The following is a 16,573-nucleotide window of genomic DNA, read 5'->3' as shown; positions in this document are numbered from 1 at the left end:
TGGGCTCCACATTTCCCTTATGATGTCACCTTCTTTGTTTAAGACACCCACCTTTATGACGTCGGTGTGTCAGGTGCACTTCCTGCTTGCGGTGACCAAGCCAATCTGGTGGAGACATACTCTGCTCCTAAAAGAAGAGAAGAGATACACTCATCTTTCTGTCACTAGTGTTGTATTTTTGAATAAGGGATCCATTTGTTTAGTTTAGAATTGTTTTGAGGTCTTGTATATGATACAGCAGATAACAGTGGATATGGCCTGCTTTAAGAATGTTATGTGTATTTATTAAAATGGATGTATCTTGTTGACAGTAAAACCTAGCATACCACACTGCCACTGATATTAAACTGATATTATGGTTTTGTTTTGTTTTTGTCAGAACTTTTTGTAGCCTACAACTTGAAAAACAAAAATATTCAGCCTAAAATTGTCAATGAATAGAATTTGTTAAATTAGTTTAAAGACTCTTTGGACCTCTCACTGTCCAGCTTGTATGTTAGCATACAGGTTACTTTACAGTGTACCTTGTCCCGCAGTGACCTAAAATCTTTAAATATGCCACTCTCAAGTACGAGTTCTAGTAAATAAGTAAATAAAACATTACCAACAAAAAGAGTAGCTAAAGATATTCAATTAATTGCCAGTAGTTGTAGCTCTGTGCTTCAGCACCCTCTGCTGACTGGAACATGCTCTGTATATTCAGCAGAATTAATGATGTTGCTCCAGTTGATCAATACGAGAATACGGTATGTTACACCATCTGGTGGACTATTGATTTTATGATTTGATGCTATCCATAAATTCATGACCAATAGGTCATCTTGATTTAGGACAAAAATGCCTAATAAATAAAGATGGTAACGAAAATAAAATTCTTTCAGCATGTTTAACTAGGCCTATACACAATTTTTTTTATATCAGTTATGCATCGTTAAGATATATTATAGTGTTAATATTTTGAAATCACTTTTATTTTATTAAATTAATTATTATACTTATTATTTTTTTTTATGTATTTTTTTTCATTATTATAGGCACCTGACACCTAGTATCTTTGCCGCTAGAGGGTATCCTCATCCATGTTAATGTTGGACGATGCAATCCTCGAAGCAGCTACTCTATATAAATATTTATAAAGTCCTCCCCAAACATAACATTCGATTCATTTTATACTTTTACTTTACATTTACTCAACAATCTGGGTTAGCGCGGTTCGAAAGAAAAAAAACGACGTTCTCATTAGAAGCAAAAATTAGCCAAACATATTCAGGTCGAATCATCTTTCATTTTGCATGGGAAGAGGTGGCCTGTACACGCGTACCTCGGCCCTCACGCCCACGATGCAGCCATTGGACGACTACAATAACGGGGTGGGGTTTCGCATGCACTTTGGACAATGTGATTGGACAGCACTTACGCGAGGGCGGAACACATGACGCCACCGTCCTCGGAGTAGAGAAAGACGCCATTTTGTTTTTAGCGGTGAGGAGGAGAACCGGAAAAATTTGTAGCGAAACTGCACCAAAAGGTAAATAATGCCGAACCGACACATTTTGCTTTGTCTCTCTGACGTAAGTTGTACAGATGTCTTTTAATTTACCTGTCGTCCGCATATGGCTACCAGAAAACGAGAATTCGGTAATGAATCATCATCTCAGTCAGGGAGGCTAACATGCTAACTAACGGATGTTTGCTTAGCTGATGTGGAACTGCACAACCAGTTCGCGCCTACTTATCCGAATATACAGACATTTTCAGCGCTCATTTTTTCTGCGTTAACGCGTTTTGCCGTCTACGCGAATTGTATAGATGTTCAGACCTGAACCGAGTAAAATAAATAGTGATGTAAACAGTAGAGTGATCTGGTTACCTCGCCCTTAGCACATATAGCAGACGACAAGGCGTCGCTCGCGACACAAGCAGAACGCTCCCTCTATAGAGAACGGCTCCTGCGATGACAGTCTACATTAATTATAATCTGGGCGATCTAGTTTCTCTTAATAGTAACGTTACAGTAATTTGGAGTGATGTAGGAAATAAAACCGACTATTCGATCACAGTGATTCAAAGTCAGTCACAGTCACTGTGCGTAATCTGTGAATAATTGCTAGGCCGCGTATCTGATGTTTGTTGTACGAAACGTTGTTTCTTTCGCTTTATTTCAGGTGTTTTGGATAGTTCACTAGAAGTGATGTTTGCATAAATGTTGGCAACATTCTCTGTGTAGGTCGAAAGTGGTTTGCATTTCGAAAAGCAAGAACCTGAATGATACCGCCATTGGCATAATGGCGAAGAACTAAGTGTTTTTAATAACGCGAATTGCTTTTTATTTATTTTTTTAAAGCGTGATTGGATGACATATTTTGTTTGCCTAGCGGGTGTCAAACACCCAGGTGATCCCAGTAATGTATGAAAGGATCGATTCAATCAAAGAAAGTGTAATCTTAGTTCACTGTCAGTGATGATTCATTAAACCCCATTCAGTTCCTGGTCCGATGGTAGAGCTTGATATCTGATCTCGGGTGATGTTTTCTAAGTGTGGTTGTATTGCTGCGTTCGAGGTGTAAGGTGTTTTGTAAGCAAGCACATATTATAAATGTCTGGCGTGTTGATTTATAGTTAAGAAGCATTTCTCGCTATAATTGGCTGTGTCTGTCGCAACATTGAAACTGGATGGGATCGTATGTTGTCATGTGATTTTTCTCTAGCCTCTGTTACGCTCTCACTTCCTAGTCTGCCTGATAAATGGGTTGTCTTAACCATTACGGTCTTTTGATCTTTGTGCACGTTTGATAACGCATTTATTTTCATGTAGGGGAAGTATCCTACATGTATCTCATCCAGAGTAACGTTACCGTTTAATCTCGCTTGATTTGTTTTGTGTTGTTGTTGTATATTCTTTCAACTTTCAGGAATTTTGCTACTCCCTGCTGGAAAAATAAACATTTTCTGTGTATAATGTGTGTTTAGTGAAAGGCAGTTTTTTTGTAAATGTGAACAGGCAGCTGATGGTGTTCGAGGCACTTTATATGTACATAAGAGCAACACAATGTTTTTAGATTCGGCGAGAAAATAATTTATTCAGCGACACTGTAGAAAAAAATCAGGTCTCCAATTGAATTTTTTTTTGTGACTGATCACATCTAAATTTTCCATTTGGCCAAATTGAATTTCTGTGAATTGATGCAATTGAATTCACAGAAATTCAATTTGGCCAACTAAAAAAAATTAGATGTGATCAGTCACTAGAAAATTTTCAATTGGAGACCTGATTTTTTTTTTTTACAGTGAAGGATGCATTAACCAAAAGCAAACCGTTTTATAGTGTTTCAAAAGACTTATATTTCCAATAAACGCCTTTCTTTTGAACTTTCTATTCAACAAAGAATTTAGGTTTACCATGGTTTCCACAAATATGAAACTGAAACTGTTTTCCGCATTGATAATAAGAAATGTTTCTTGAGCCACAAAACATCATATTAAATGATTTCTGAAGGATAATGTGACACTGAAGACTGGCGTAATGATGCTGAGAATTCAGCTTTACCTTCACAGGAATAAATTACAATTGTATATTTGTAAATAACAAATGAAAAAAAAAAAACTTTATTTTAATCATATTTCACAATATTACTGTTTTTTAATCAATTAAATAAACAGATTTTAAAACATCTATTTTTCTTTAAAAACATAAACCTTACTGACTGAACTTTTGAAAGGTTGTGACAATAAATGTGTATGTGAACCCTGCTGTTTTGAGTATTAAGCTGGAGACTTCAGAGGAAGAATGGGGCTGTTATTTAAGCTAGTGCTTAACCTTAAATGCCTTCAGTTTCAGCATGACTAGTTCACTGTTGGAACCAGTGGAAACCAAACGAGTCAGCAATACTCATCACATCTGATGCATGATTTTTAAATGTGTTGCTGCACAGAAGGACAAAGTGAATAACGGTGGGGGGGAATAAAACAAGCTTTCACTCAACAGAACAGGCGTTTTTAAATGTTAACGCATAGGCTAGTTATTGAAAGCCCTTACTAATCAGCTGAATTTATATCAAGACTTAGTAAACCGATGATTGAGGTCTGATTTTCAGGCCTGGTTTCACAGACAGGGCTTAGATTATACCAGGGTTAGGCTTTAGTTCAGTTAGGACATTTAAGTAGCTTTTATGAATATGCCTTAGAAAAAAAACATTACTGATCAAAACAGTGGCACTGACATATTTGAAGATTTGTCTGTGCAAGTTGTTTTCAGTTAAAACGGCTCAAACATGCATTTTAGTCTGGGACTAACTTTAAGCCTTGTCTTTGAAACCGGGGGTCAGTATAATATGTGTAAGGTTGTAACTTTATTTACACCAGGCAGAGATTAGTGTGCAGTTATGACTACTTTAACAACATCAGCTAGAGCTTCTTGTTTCACCTTTTCTACTCAATAATTTAACTTTGGTTCCTGTGAATAATTGATGGGGCTTAATTTGTGGCTGACGTACCCTATGGCAGATTAAAAAATCTTTCTATTTGAATTTTCATCTTTGTCTTTTCTCCTCCATTATTTTCCCAAACCGTACTGTCTTACCTGTTCTTTATTTATCTGAAACACACATACTGACCATAATGCAACCCACTTAACTGATCAGTGAGTCAACCTGTGGAAATGTGTAAGTCACAGAATGAGTCAGTTTTTTGTAGCTCTTCTTTGCATTTGCAGGGATGTCTTTTGATGATGTGGCCCCTTGTGGAGCACAGTTTCTTTTTTTTTTTATAAAAAGGGTGTTTTTCAAATAGTTTGAGGATTATGTAGTAGTTTTTGTTCTTTTGGGACTTTGTTTCAACTCTGGTGTCACTGCATTCTGAAGCCCCACCTCTTCTTTTTAGCCAAAGGACACTTCTCTAACAATCTCAATGGGTGTGTTCTTACTCCATTCTTAGCAGCACCTAACACTTGTGCCACATTTAGACTCGGTAGACATACTATAAAAGTACATTCCTTCAGATTTAATTATTTAATTGCTTGAGAACAAGGTCACTTTTATAATTTGGGCTACTGTAGTCTTCTGGATTATGTTTGCACACATGTATTTTGTATACAGGGTATCACTATCTTACAATACGGTACACATCCTGATGCATATTTTATGGTTCAAAAAGTTGCAGTGCATCATGGCATTTATAATTGGATCATGAGTGAAATGCATGCAATACACTCACCATCTATCAGTACGTTTACATGGACAACAATACTCCGATATTAATCTGATTAAGACCATACTCTGATTAAGAAACTGCCATGTAAACAGCCATTTCTAATTACCTTAATCCGGTTAAAGCCATACTCGAATTAAGACATGTGGAGTATGCCTGTTTTAGTCGCATTATCTAAGTGCATTGTAGACATGTACACACACCTTAATCTAACTATTAACGTCGTGTAGGAGTTTTTGCCGCATTTTGTGACAGGACACACACACACACACACACACCAGGCAAGTGCAGAGGAATATATAAATCGTATCGTATCAAAAGTATATAAAGTGCCCCTCTAAACAATCATCAATAATATTGTGACAAATAAAACAGAATTTGGATTATAATTAATACAACAGCACGTACAAAACAGTAACAATGCGCTCAAATTCCCGTTTATCTTTTACGTATCTTTCAGTCTGAAATGTCGTTGCCATGACGTGTTGCTATGGTGTGTGACTGCGGGTCTTGCTTGACTGCTCACTCGGACATGGCCTCCTCTATATATTTTTTCTTTGTGTTGTAATAATTCTGCTCATTGTAAAAGTAAAATACAATAAGTTTGTATCTGTAATCCCAGATTCATAATTGTCTGCTTACATCAGCGGTCAGGAACCTCTAGGCTCGCGAGCCATATGCCATTCAGTGAGTGCTTGTGGCTCGATGGGAGAAAAAAACAATCCAAACAATCACGATTTTGAAACCTTAATTTTCATCATTAATCAAAGCTATTATTCGAAATGTTGGCTGTCAAGAAGGAGGCAGGATGGGCAGTGTCTCTTAAAAAAAACTGAAAGACACCATATATAATATTACAAAAAATAAAACATATATATATTACATTAAAAAGTATAAAAGTCACTAGTTTTTATAAAGTCACACTGTCCAACAGCGACACCCGCAGGTAAAGTTACAGCGGGTTGCCTGAGCCCATTGATTTGATCAGACCCACGAAAGTCGCGCTATGATTGGACGCCGGACAGCGTAGCGTGGCATGGGGACGTAATGACGTACCATTAATCAAGCCATGTTCTGTAACATCTAAAACGGGAACATGAACGTAATATTCTAAAAGCAACTCATGTAAACGCCTTAATCAGATTATTGTCTTATTCAGAGTAAGGTCAATAATTAGATTACAGCTGTCCATGTAAACGTAGTCAGTTAGTACGTTTACATGGACAACAATACTCCGAAATTAATCTGATTAAGACCATACTCTGATTAAGAAACTACCATGTAAACAGCGATTTCTAATTACCTTAATCCGGTTAAAGCCATACTCGAATTAAACAAAAATCGAATTAAGACATGTGGAGTATGCCTATTTTAGTCGCATTATCCAAGTGCATTGTAGACATGTACACACCTTAATCTAACTATTAACCTCGTGTATGAGTTTTCGCCGCATTTTGTGACAGGACACACACACCAGGCACACACACCAGGCAAGTGCAGAGGGGAGGGCTTTGGGGGCTCGTATCAAAAGTATAATATAAAGTGCCCCTCTAAACAATCATCAATAATATTGTGACAAATAAAACAGAATTTGGATTATAATTAATATAACCGCGCGTACAAAACAGTAACAATGCGCTCAAATTCCCGTTTATCTTTTACGTATCTTTCAGTCTGAAATGTTGTTGCCATGACGTGTTGCTATGGTGTGTGACTGCGGGTCTTGCTTGACTGCTCACTCGGACATGGCCTCCTCTATATTTTTTTTTCTTTGTGTTGTAATAATTCTGCTCATTGTAAAAGTAAAATACAATACGTTTGTATCTGTAATCCCAGATTCATAATTGTCTGCTTACAACAGCGGTCGGGAACCTCTAGGCTCGCAAGCCATATGCCATTCAGTGAACGCTTGTGGCTCGATGGCAGAAAATAACAATCCAAACAATCACGATTTTGAAACCTTAATTTTCATCATTAATCAAAGCTAGTATTCGAAATGTTGGCTGTCAAGAAGGAGGCAGGATGGGCAGTGTCTCTTAAAAAAACTGAAAGACACAATATATACAAAAAATAAAACTATATATATATTACATTAAAAAGTATAAAAGTCACTCGTTTTTATAGTCTCACTGTCCAACAGCGACACCCGCAGGTAAAGTTACAGCGGGTTGCCTGAGCCCATTGATTTGAACAGACCTACGAAAGTCGCGCTATGATTGGACGCCGGACAGCGTAGCGTGGCATGGGGACGTAATGACGTTCTATTAATCGAGCTATGTTCTGTAACATGTAAAATGGGAACATGAACGTAATATTCTAAAAGCAACTCATGTAAACGCCTTAATCAGATTATTGTCTTATTCAGAGTAAGGTCAATAATTAGATTACTGCTGTCCATGTAAACGTAGTCATTGAGTGAATCTGTGGTATCAGTTTTAGTCTCTCCCAAAAAAAGTTTAAACGCAAACTGTTGCAGCTTTTCCACTGTCGGAACAAACCGTTCTCTTTGCTTAACCGTTACATTCTATGCCGATCCAGCACAGCCCATGTATGGTCTCATTTTCCACTGCGGCTGATAACCAAACTCTTTGGAATGTTATACAAATGCGTTAGTCGTTGAACCGCGGTTAATCTCAAATCTGACGATGCATCTGGAACCTGGTTTGAAAAACTCAACGTGTAAAACAGACGGTATGTTTTTGTTGTATGATACACTTCGCATGCCTTTCACGTGAGTAGCTGTCCGATCAACTGTATGTCAATCTGTTGCTGAGATCACAGTTCTTTACGTGTTGGTGTGTTGCAGTTCAGCATAGCAAGTGATGGAGAGAAGTCGCTGATAGAGCCGCTCCTGTCTGGGAATATTCTGGCTTCCTAATGTTACAACAGCGATGGTCATAAAACGTGAAAAAAAAAAGGTTTTGTGTAATGCGAGTGCCATGCTTTGTCTAGTCATTTACGCCGTAATCATCCGGGTGTGGATTGCCTGTTTTTGTTTATCAAACAACAAATAACATGGAAATCACTCACTACTCACACGTTGAATGATAAATTAAATTGGATTGGCAGTTAAATTAGTATCTGCTATTCTGACCAAATACATTTTACAGCGACAAAAGAATTATGTTAAGCAATTTGAACTAAAGCACAGTCGACGGAGGCGTTGTTTTGTTTCACAGAGCGGCACCTGCTCAGTCTTATTTTCAGCATAAAGCATTCCATTTATTTAGTTTTTTATGGGCTTGTTCTTATTTGCAGATTTGCTTACAAGATCTCGCAACACTAGTTAGACTCGTACCGCTTCTCTGTGATTTCTGGCACCGCACATACAGACTAGTACAGAAATATGTATTTTAACGTGCAGCAGAGATGTATTTCTATTTCTCGTCTGTCATCTCTCATATCTCTCATCGGACATCATTAACAACTAGTTGTTCAGTTCGGTTCCATACACATTGTGTTTCATTTTTGTAAATGCGGTTGTCACTTCCTGCATTTTTGGGGAGTTAATTCGGTTGTAGAATGCGGTTTTCACTCCCGTAAAATGAACTGTGTGTGTTCAGAATGGGATTAAGCACTAAAAGGTGAATTGACCACCAAATTTAGCTGCAGTGTGTATGTGGCCATTATTACCCCGTAGCAGAGACTTGTATACATTTCAAACACTACAGGTTTTTAAATAGACTGACAAATTAAGCTAACATTAAAACAAAAAATGTAGGAATTATGGTTGGCTGTTTATAATTTCTGAGAGTCTTCAAGTATGTCCCATATTGTTTAGACACGACTGTCTTTGGTCTGTATAGGGATGTAGTGGCCTCATTGTCTAAAACTGTAGTTTCACTCTTGAGTTACAGTTTGGGATTAGAGTGTAACTCAATCGATGGGGACCAGGCTTTCCAGCCCCCCTCTTTCTCTCTCTCTCTCTCTCCCCATGTTTCTGATTAATTCAGAGGGCAGGTGTCTCCTCTTACAGGTTTGTCAGGTGTCTGGTTACCTCCTGTACTCTTCTTTCCACTGGTGGCATCTTGCATTCCCCTCATCACTGAGCCTTTTGTTTCTCTGTGACTCTCCTCCCTCCTTTCTCTTCATATGGGAATCAGCCTTGAACTATGCTTGTTTACCCAGAGTCGGATGTGGTTAAAGCATAACCTGCATTCATGGTACATTAAACACTTAGGCCTAATCAGTTCCTGTGTAAATAATTGTGGGTTGCGTCATTTGGGTCTTTAATTTCTTTCAAATAACTTGAATGGTATGTAATTATTTATTAGATGCCTGTATCTAAAACTTACTGCAGAGTGACTTGAGATTAAGTGTTTTACTTAAGCATCACCTCTTTGAAGGCTTCAAGCTTCCATTTTTCTTTAATTTCCACCTCTGCTTTACACTGTCACACCATCCTCAATTATTTGTTTTGCCTGATCAAGGACTACTAAAATCCTTTTGATCCTGCCACAATGTTTTTTAAACAGTCTTTCTTTTATTTGTCATATGGTTGTTGGGCATATATTTGCCTTTTGTTTGAAACCCAATGACAATTTTGTATCACTGGTCCGATCATGAATTAGTTAGTGTCCTTAGAACCAGCTTTGTTTCAGAAGAATAGTGTATTTAAATATGGTGTTATTGACATTGAAGATACTAAACTGTATATTATATTTTGTCTTATCTGCTCTAAAACCTCCTCTACCCTCTCTATTGTTCTCTGCAGATCTGCCATCATGGGGAACATGTTTGCAGGCCTCTTTAAGAATCTCTTTGGGAAGAAAGAGATGAGAATTCTGATGGTGGGCTTGGATGCCGCTGGAAAGACCACCATCCTGTACAAACTGAAACTGGGAGAAATAGTCACTACCATCCCCACTATCGGTTTGTGACTTTCACATCTACTATTCGTTCTTTCTCAGTAATCCCTATTTCAGGCTAGTTTTGCACCATCATGAATGCTGCCCTTTTTCAGTGGGTTTGGTTCTGTAAATATTCCTTTTTTTCCCATGGGCTTTTAAAAAATGATCAATAAATAGTTGTAAGCCTTTTAATCAAACCAACCAGATATAGGATCATTACATTAGAGACTTCGATTTAAAGAAGAAAAACGTTTTTTCCTGCATTTTGAAAATGTACTATTTGAAAATGTTCTACTTTTAGCTGTCTCCCCTCTCCTCTCATTCTGTCTTTGTGTGTCTGGTCTTATTCCTCTTTCTCTGCTCTCTGGCAAAAAAAGTTTTTGCCCTCTAGCTGTAGTGTTATTAGAGCGGGGCCAGTTCATGTCCTTTCACCCTCATTCCTTCTGCCCCTCTTTCTTTGTGCCAATGTTTATTTAACTTGCCTCCCTTCTCTTTGTGCAGGTTTTAATGTTGAGACAGTAGAGTATAAGAACATCAGCTTTACGGTGTGGGATGTGGGCGGTCAGGATAAGATCCGTCCACTTTGGAGACACTATTTCCAGAACACACAAGGTCAGTGTCTTCGCATACACAGGAAGACCAGGTATCAAGCAACTCTTGAGCACATACTCAGTCTCCCACTGTCTCTTTCACAGGCCTGATATTTGTTGTGGACAGTAACGATAGGGAGCGAGTGAACGAGGCAAGGGAGGAGTTGACGAGGATGTTGGCGGAGGATGAGTTGAGAGATGCCGTGCTGCTTGTCTTTGCCAACAAACAGGTAAGAGAGAGCAGAACATAATCTGCTAATCTCAGCAGCCCCAGTATTTATTTGGCTCCTTTTCAGACTTCAGCTATGGCTGATGTCATGTATGACTGTCTTTGATTGTTTTCCTGCTTTGATTCTGATTCACAAGCTATTGATCCAATTCTGTTTTGATTTGAAACAGTTTAAGTTGGGTATATTTCACTTATACCGATTTTGCTTGCATACACTACGGTCTTATTTTTATTCAGCAAGAATGCATTAAATTGATCAAGTGACAGTCAACACTTACATTGTTACAAATTATTTTTATTTAAAGTAAATCCTGTTGTTTTGGAGGTTTTTACTAATCAAAGAATACGGGGGGAAAAAACCACGGTTTCCACAAAAATATTAAGCAGCATAATGTGACATCTGCAGGACGGGTAGCATTGTACAAACACTTTTATGATCTTGACTTTTATAAATTAATATCATTCAAATAAAAAAACATATATTTTTACAAAGCTCAGTAACTGACTGCTCACTCTTCCCGTCTGTTTTTCTACAGGACCTGCCCAACGCGATGAACGCAGCCGAGATCACAGATAAGCTGGGCCTTCATTCCCTGCGTCATCGTAACTGGTACATTCAGGCCACCTGCGCCACAAGCGGGGATGGCCTGTACGAAGGGCTCGACTGGCTCTCCAACCAACTCAAAAACGCTAAATGATCCATTCCACCCTCTCCTCTTCTGTCAGCGCTGTGTGTGTATGAGTGTGTGTAAAGGGTGACAGCACTAGTTTCAGTCTCGCCCGGTTGCCCAGTTTATTCATATCTTTCTCTTGTCCAGTCTTGTATACGTCAGAGACTTAGCCCAGTGCTGTCTAAAATACACATGCAAGTGTGTGTGTGTGTGTGTGTGAGTGAACTGAGGGTGGGAGTAGCCTTGCTGTGCCTTTCAAAATAGACACTCAGCGTACAGCACGGTTCTCTCTTTCTCTCTTTTCTCCCTCCTCTCCCCGTGGTTTTCTGCACGCAAAGAATGACCCAGGATGTTAAATATTTCTGTTACCTAATACACTGAAACCAGACTATAGGCCTGATTTTTCCCTTTCCCAATGTTTAAAGCAATCACGCATGACTAAAATGTTACAAGGTGTGAGTTGCCATCCTTTGACCCCACATTTGATAAAACTCATTGTAACCTGCATCAGGTTGGGAAAAAAAGAAGGAAAAAAATCAGACAATAAAGTGACATTTGTTTTTCATCCATTCTTCTTCGCGTTATTTGAAAATCATGCTAATGCTTTCAGGCGTTTTACTCTGACGCTTTCCATGTGAACACCAGCTCGATTTCCCTACTCCTGTCCTCAGTCAAGCGCATTCAAGCACAAGCCTGTGAAACCTTTTGTTTACACAAAGTCAGCTTGTGAAACGTCTTAAACTATTGCCTGAGGGGAAGAAATCATGTGTCCCTGTGTGTCTGCTTTCTTGGATCTTACTGTAATATGATCATTCGGTCAGATCCCAGGCACTAACTAACAGCCTTACATGTGTTTCGATTGGCATGTAAGAGGCGACTGCAGAAGTGACGAGTGTTTGTGGGAGTATGGAGGGAGTGAGCGCCTTCTGCTGGAGCAGCAAGGCCTTTTGCGAGCTGCTCCCACTCCAGTGATTCTTCTTTTAGCTCTTTTTCTTTGTTTTTATTGTTGTGATGATTTATTTTCTTGTTATTACGGTCTCTTTCAAGGTGTCCTGCATCATATGTACAGTCAGAATCGCATGAGTGTTTAGGTGAGGCCACTAAGGGCTTTTTGGGGTACATTCAGTTTCCCTATTGGAATCTGAAAATGAGATCCCCCCCACCCCCGATATATAAATGAACATCCAGGCGAATCTGCAGCTGATCCAGAGTTGCCAACAAGCTCCAGTGGTTGTCTCTATGGTTCTCTTTGTATGAGAGAAATACATAACAGCTGCAGGTTGAAATACAAACTCCTCCAGCCAGCTATAGTCTCCCCTCTTCCATATTTCACCTTTCTTTCTTTCTTTCTTTCTTTCTTTCTCTCTCTTCATGTCTCTTCATCTGTTGATGGCTGCTCTACCTGATGCACCGGTCCATTTTGAAACATGTCACTGATAGAAACAAGCACCAGCAGAGAGATGTTCGCTTTGAGAACGTGTACATGCATCTTCTAATAGTCCAAAACTGACAAACGCTTTGCTTCCCTTCATATTCCAAAGGCAACTGTAGTGTGTTGAATACAGCATTGAACATTCGGCTGTAAAGATCCCAGTGGTCCGAACCCTGTGCTGACCTCTCACAAGAGAATAGCTGACGTTTCACCTTGTGTGAAACTTGATGGCAGCATGAATGCATTTTATTAATTGGTTTTCTTTCCCCTTTGTCTGTCACCAAAATTCATGTTTCATAACTCTAATGTTTTTCTTGGCCTTTGTTATGATACAGATCTACTGTAGTAGATAGATTTATTTGAATAAGCATCATCTATGACAAGTAATTAAAGTGTATGAACTTGAGTATGAAAATGTATTTAGCTTTCAGATTTCATTTAGCTATCCTATGTTCAGATGTGAAGCTTTAATTTCAAAAAAATCTGTAAAATAATAGGAAGGAACGTGTGCAGATGTTTTTTCTTTAACTGAAATGGTTTTTGTTTTTAGCTTTTTTTTTTTAAACCCATCTTGTAACATCTGATAAATGCACTATAATAAAGAGATCTATTACATTGGATTTTCTTGCGTCTTTATTTTACAACTTATTAATATTCAGATGTTCTGCATGCTTGCTGTTGGTGGAGCGCTGATGTTACCATAGTTAATCATAAGGTGGTGCTGTGGCGCTGATGCTGACAGGATTGATGTTATCAAAAAAATTGATACACAGTGGCTGCCTTATAGATTGAGACATTAAGTTAACGTTCTAAAGTGCTACATTACAAAGTGTTTGAGCTTTTATCAGGCATTTATAGGCCCAGACATTAACTTACTGTTTGATTGTCCAACATGCTGAAAATGCAGTCGCCCAAACAGTTTCTGCGAATGTTGCCACAAAAAAAAGAAATTCTAGTATGCAAGAATCATCTTAAAATAGCCTTTTTTGTGTCAGATGTCATACGTCAATATTAAATTGCAACGTTTTAGTGGAGTGTTGAGATATTAAATGGGGGGGGGAACCCCTGAATAACAAGATTCAAGTGGATTTATTGACACATACACAAATGTATAAAGTTACACACATTGCATCACACATATACATGAGAGAAACAGAGTTGAAGAGAGCAAGGCCATGATGGATTCAAAGCCATGTGATTGGGGTGCACTACACAGGTGCATTAAGCCAAACCCATTTTGAATAGTCATTTAGTGACTATAATCTATGGCATGAGATGCTGGGACAAGCTCTAGCATTCCAGAGACCCTATAGGACAGTGGTCTCAAACTCAATTCCTGGAGGGCCACAGCTCTGCAGAGTTTTGCGCCGACCCCAATTATACACACCATCAGTGTGAGATGGTGGTCCAGTGGGTTAAACCATGGAACTGATATGCAGAAGGTTGCTGGTTCGATCCCAGCGGTCACCACCAGTGTGTCCTTGAGCAAGGCACTTTACTCAATGTTGCTCCAGGGGGATTGTCCCTGTAAGAAGGAAAAAAAGCATCTGCCAAAATGCATAAATGTAAATACACACCCGATCCAGCGAATCAAGGTCTTCAGGTTTACTAGAAACTTCCAAGCAGGTGTGAGTTGGAGCTAAACTGTGAAGAGCTGTGACCCTCCAGGAATTGAGTTTGAGACCACTGTCCTATAGTACCATTAGTTCGGAAGATGAATTAGGGTGATCATAAAATAGGGTGTGAACTGCCATTTGTTGCCTTCCACCATGAAACTGGGAGTCAAGAACTGAATGAAGTACAGGAGAAACATCATAAGGAGAAAAATATTTGAGTTGCACATAGACCTAACATCCATCCATCTGCTTCTCTAGGACCGGGCCACAGGGGCAGCAGACCAAGTGGGGCAGCCCACACCATGGATACAAGCAAAGAACCTAGAGGGGGAAAAAAAAAGCTTGAATAAATAATAACTTACTTTGAAGGAAGGCCATTTAACTGATCAGTGTGGAGGGAGAAGAATGTGGCATTTTATTAGGTAAGAAAATGAGGCAGTGAGAAATCCCAAAAGTAGCGATCCATATATAATAAGAGAAAAGTACTTAATTCAAATGAAAAGCAAGGTGAAAACCTACATAACCTTGCGATTTGATGGAAAGGTCTAATGATGTGGCAACAGCCTGATGTTCATCAAATCGTAAGGTTAAGACTGCTACATATTTGCTTATATTCCTTACACACCCAGCCGTCCAACCATTTCACAAACAACTGGTACTGATAGATTAAGTAAGCAGCCAATACCCAAATTTAAGGTTATTCTCAAAACAGAACCACTTTAGAATACTAATGCTTACCCTTCCGGGCTTTGTCCTGCAGAGCTCTGGTTGACTGAAACAAACTCTTCAAAAGGATTTATCTGGATTTGGCAACATTCAGGTTGATAGTTTCCAGTGCCCCCAGTTCAAATGAACACATGCGGTCACCGCATTGTTACATGGAGGTTGAACTATATTTGGCTTGCACCCAATATAGTACTTTCTTTTTTTTAGGCAAGCCAGTTCAAGGCTTTGACAATCTTTCTTTTTACATTCTTACAAATTCACCACAACACTCCACAGACAGCAAGATTGATGTGTTTCTATTTCAGATATAAGAGCTAACAAACTCTCAAACTGAAATTAATGATGGCATCGAGCAATTGAACACAGGTGAATTCAAATGAACACTAGGTTGTATAATTAGCATGATTGCTCAAGATTAATCACTTCATCCAGTTTATACTGTTGAACTAAAGGGCGTAATGCTAAGTGAATTTCAGATATTCATTTCAAAGTTGAAAATGAAAGGAAAAAGTTCACCCTAGCTATTTTTGAAATGCATCATCCAAGTGCATTTCATTTTTTTTTTACAGTTTTGTTGACCATGTAATTCTTCATATAAAATGTCTCGATCTGGTACAATGAAAGACTCTCTGGTGACGTATGCCAGATTTCTCCAAACATTAAAGCCTGGTTTCACAGACAGGGTTTAGATTAAACCAGGATTAAGCCTTCGTTCAATTAGGACATTTAAGTAGTTTTTTATAAACGTGCCTTATAAACGTGAAAAAAAAACATTACTGATGTGCATCTTGAGACAAAACAATGGCACTGAGATATTTTAAGATATGTCCGTGCGAGTTACTTCAGTTAAAACATTTTAATCTGGGACTAGATTTAAGCCTTGTCTTTGAAACCAGTTGCATAAACTAAGCCATTATGTTAAAAACATTGTGAGCCTAAATTGATCTTAGCTACCATTGCTGCATGGCAATAGTCTTATGAACAATTTAGGCTCATTAGGTTTGGGAAACAGTACAGGACTGAAATCCAGTAGAGGAAGTGAAAGGAAATAGATTCGAATGTGGTTCTAAAGATCAAACGTTGTCCTCTAAAATACTATAAGAGACCAGGGTGAGAACAGAAACTGCTGTCAGTGGATTCCTCTCGTGTGTTGCTCAGAAAAGATCCAGTACAGCATCATTCCTGTACAGGGCTTCCTGTTTCATCATGTTTCATTCCTGTAAAGGGCTTCCCCATGTCACTCAGGCATTAGCT

The 16,573-nt window shown here is 38.7% G+C and overlaps 1 protein-coding gene across 1 annotated transcript; it reads left to right on the top strand.

Annotated features, from left to right (window-relative positions):
• The first annotated feature begins 1,440 nt into the window (after positions 1-1,440).
• arf2a (ARF GTPase 2a) lies at positions 1,441-13,597 on the top strand. The gene is made up of 5 exons (XM_079835448.1): positions 1,441-1,528; positions 9,920-10,077; positions 10,557-10,667; positions 10,751-10,875; positions 11,411-13,597. The coding sequence occupies exons 2-5, from the start codon at positions 9,930-9,932 to the stop codon at positions 11,570-11,572; spliced, it is 546 nt and encodes a 181-aa protein (XP_079691574.1). The 5' UTR covers positions 1,441-1,528; positions 9,920-9,929; the 3' UTR covers positions 11,573-13,597.
• Positions 13,598-16,573: the final 2,976 nt, after the last annotated feature.

Source organism: Gobio gobio (assembly GCF_949357685.1).
Source record: "Gobio gobio genome assembly, chromosome: 1".
Lineage (NCBI taxonomy): Eukaryota > Metazoa > Chordata > Actinopteri > Cypriniformes > Gobionidae > Gobio > Gobio gobio.
Note: the sequence above shows the minus strand (reverse complement) of the source record. Positions and strands in the feature narration are given on the sequence as shown.

Coding starts and splice junctions, on each gene's coding strand:
- arf2a (XM_079835448.1), top strand. CDS start 9,930: ATGGGGAACATGTTTGCAGGCCTCTTTAAGAATCTCTTTGGGAAGAAA. Junction 10,078..10,556: donor CACTACCATCCCCACTATCG/GTTTGTGACTTT, acceptor CTCTTTGTGCAG/GTTTTAATGTTGAGACAGTA. Junction 10,876..11,410: donor TTGTCTTTGCCAACAAACAG/GTAAGAGAGAGC, acceptor GTTTTTCTACAG/GACCTGCCCAACGCGATGAA.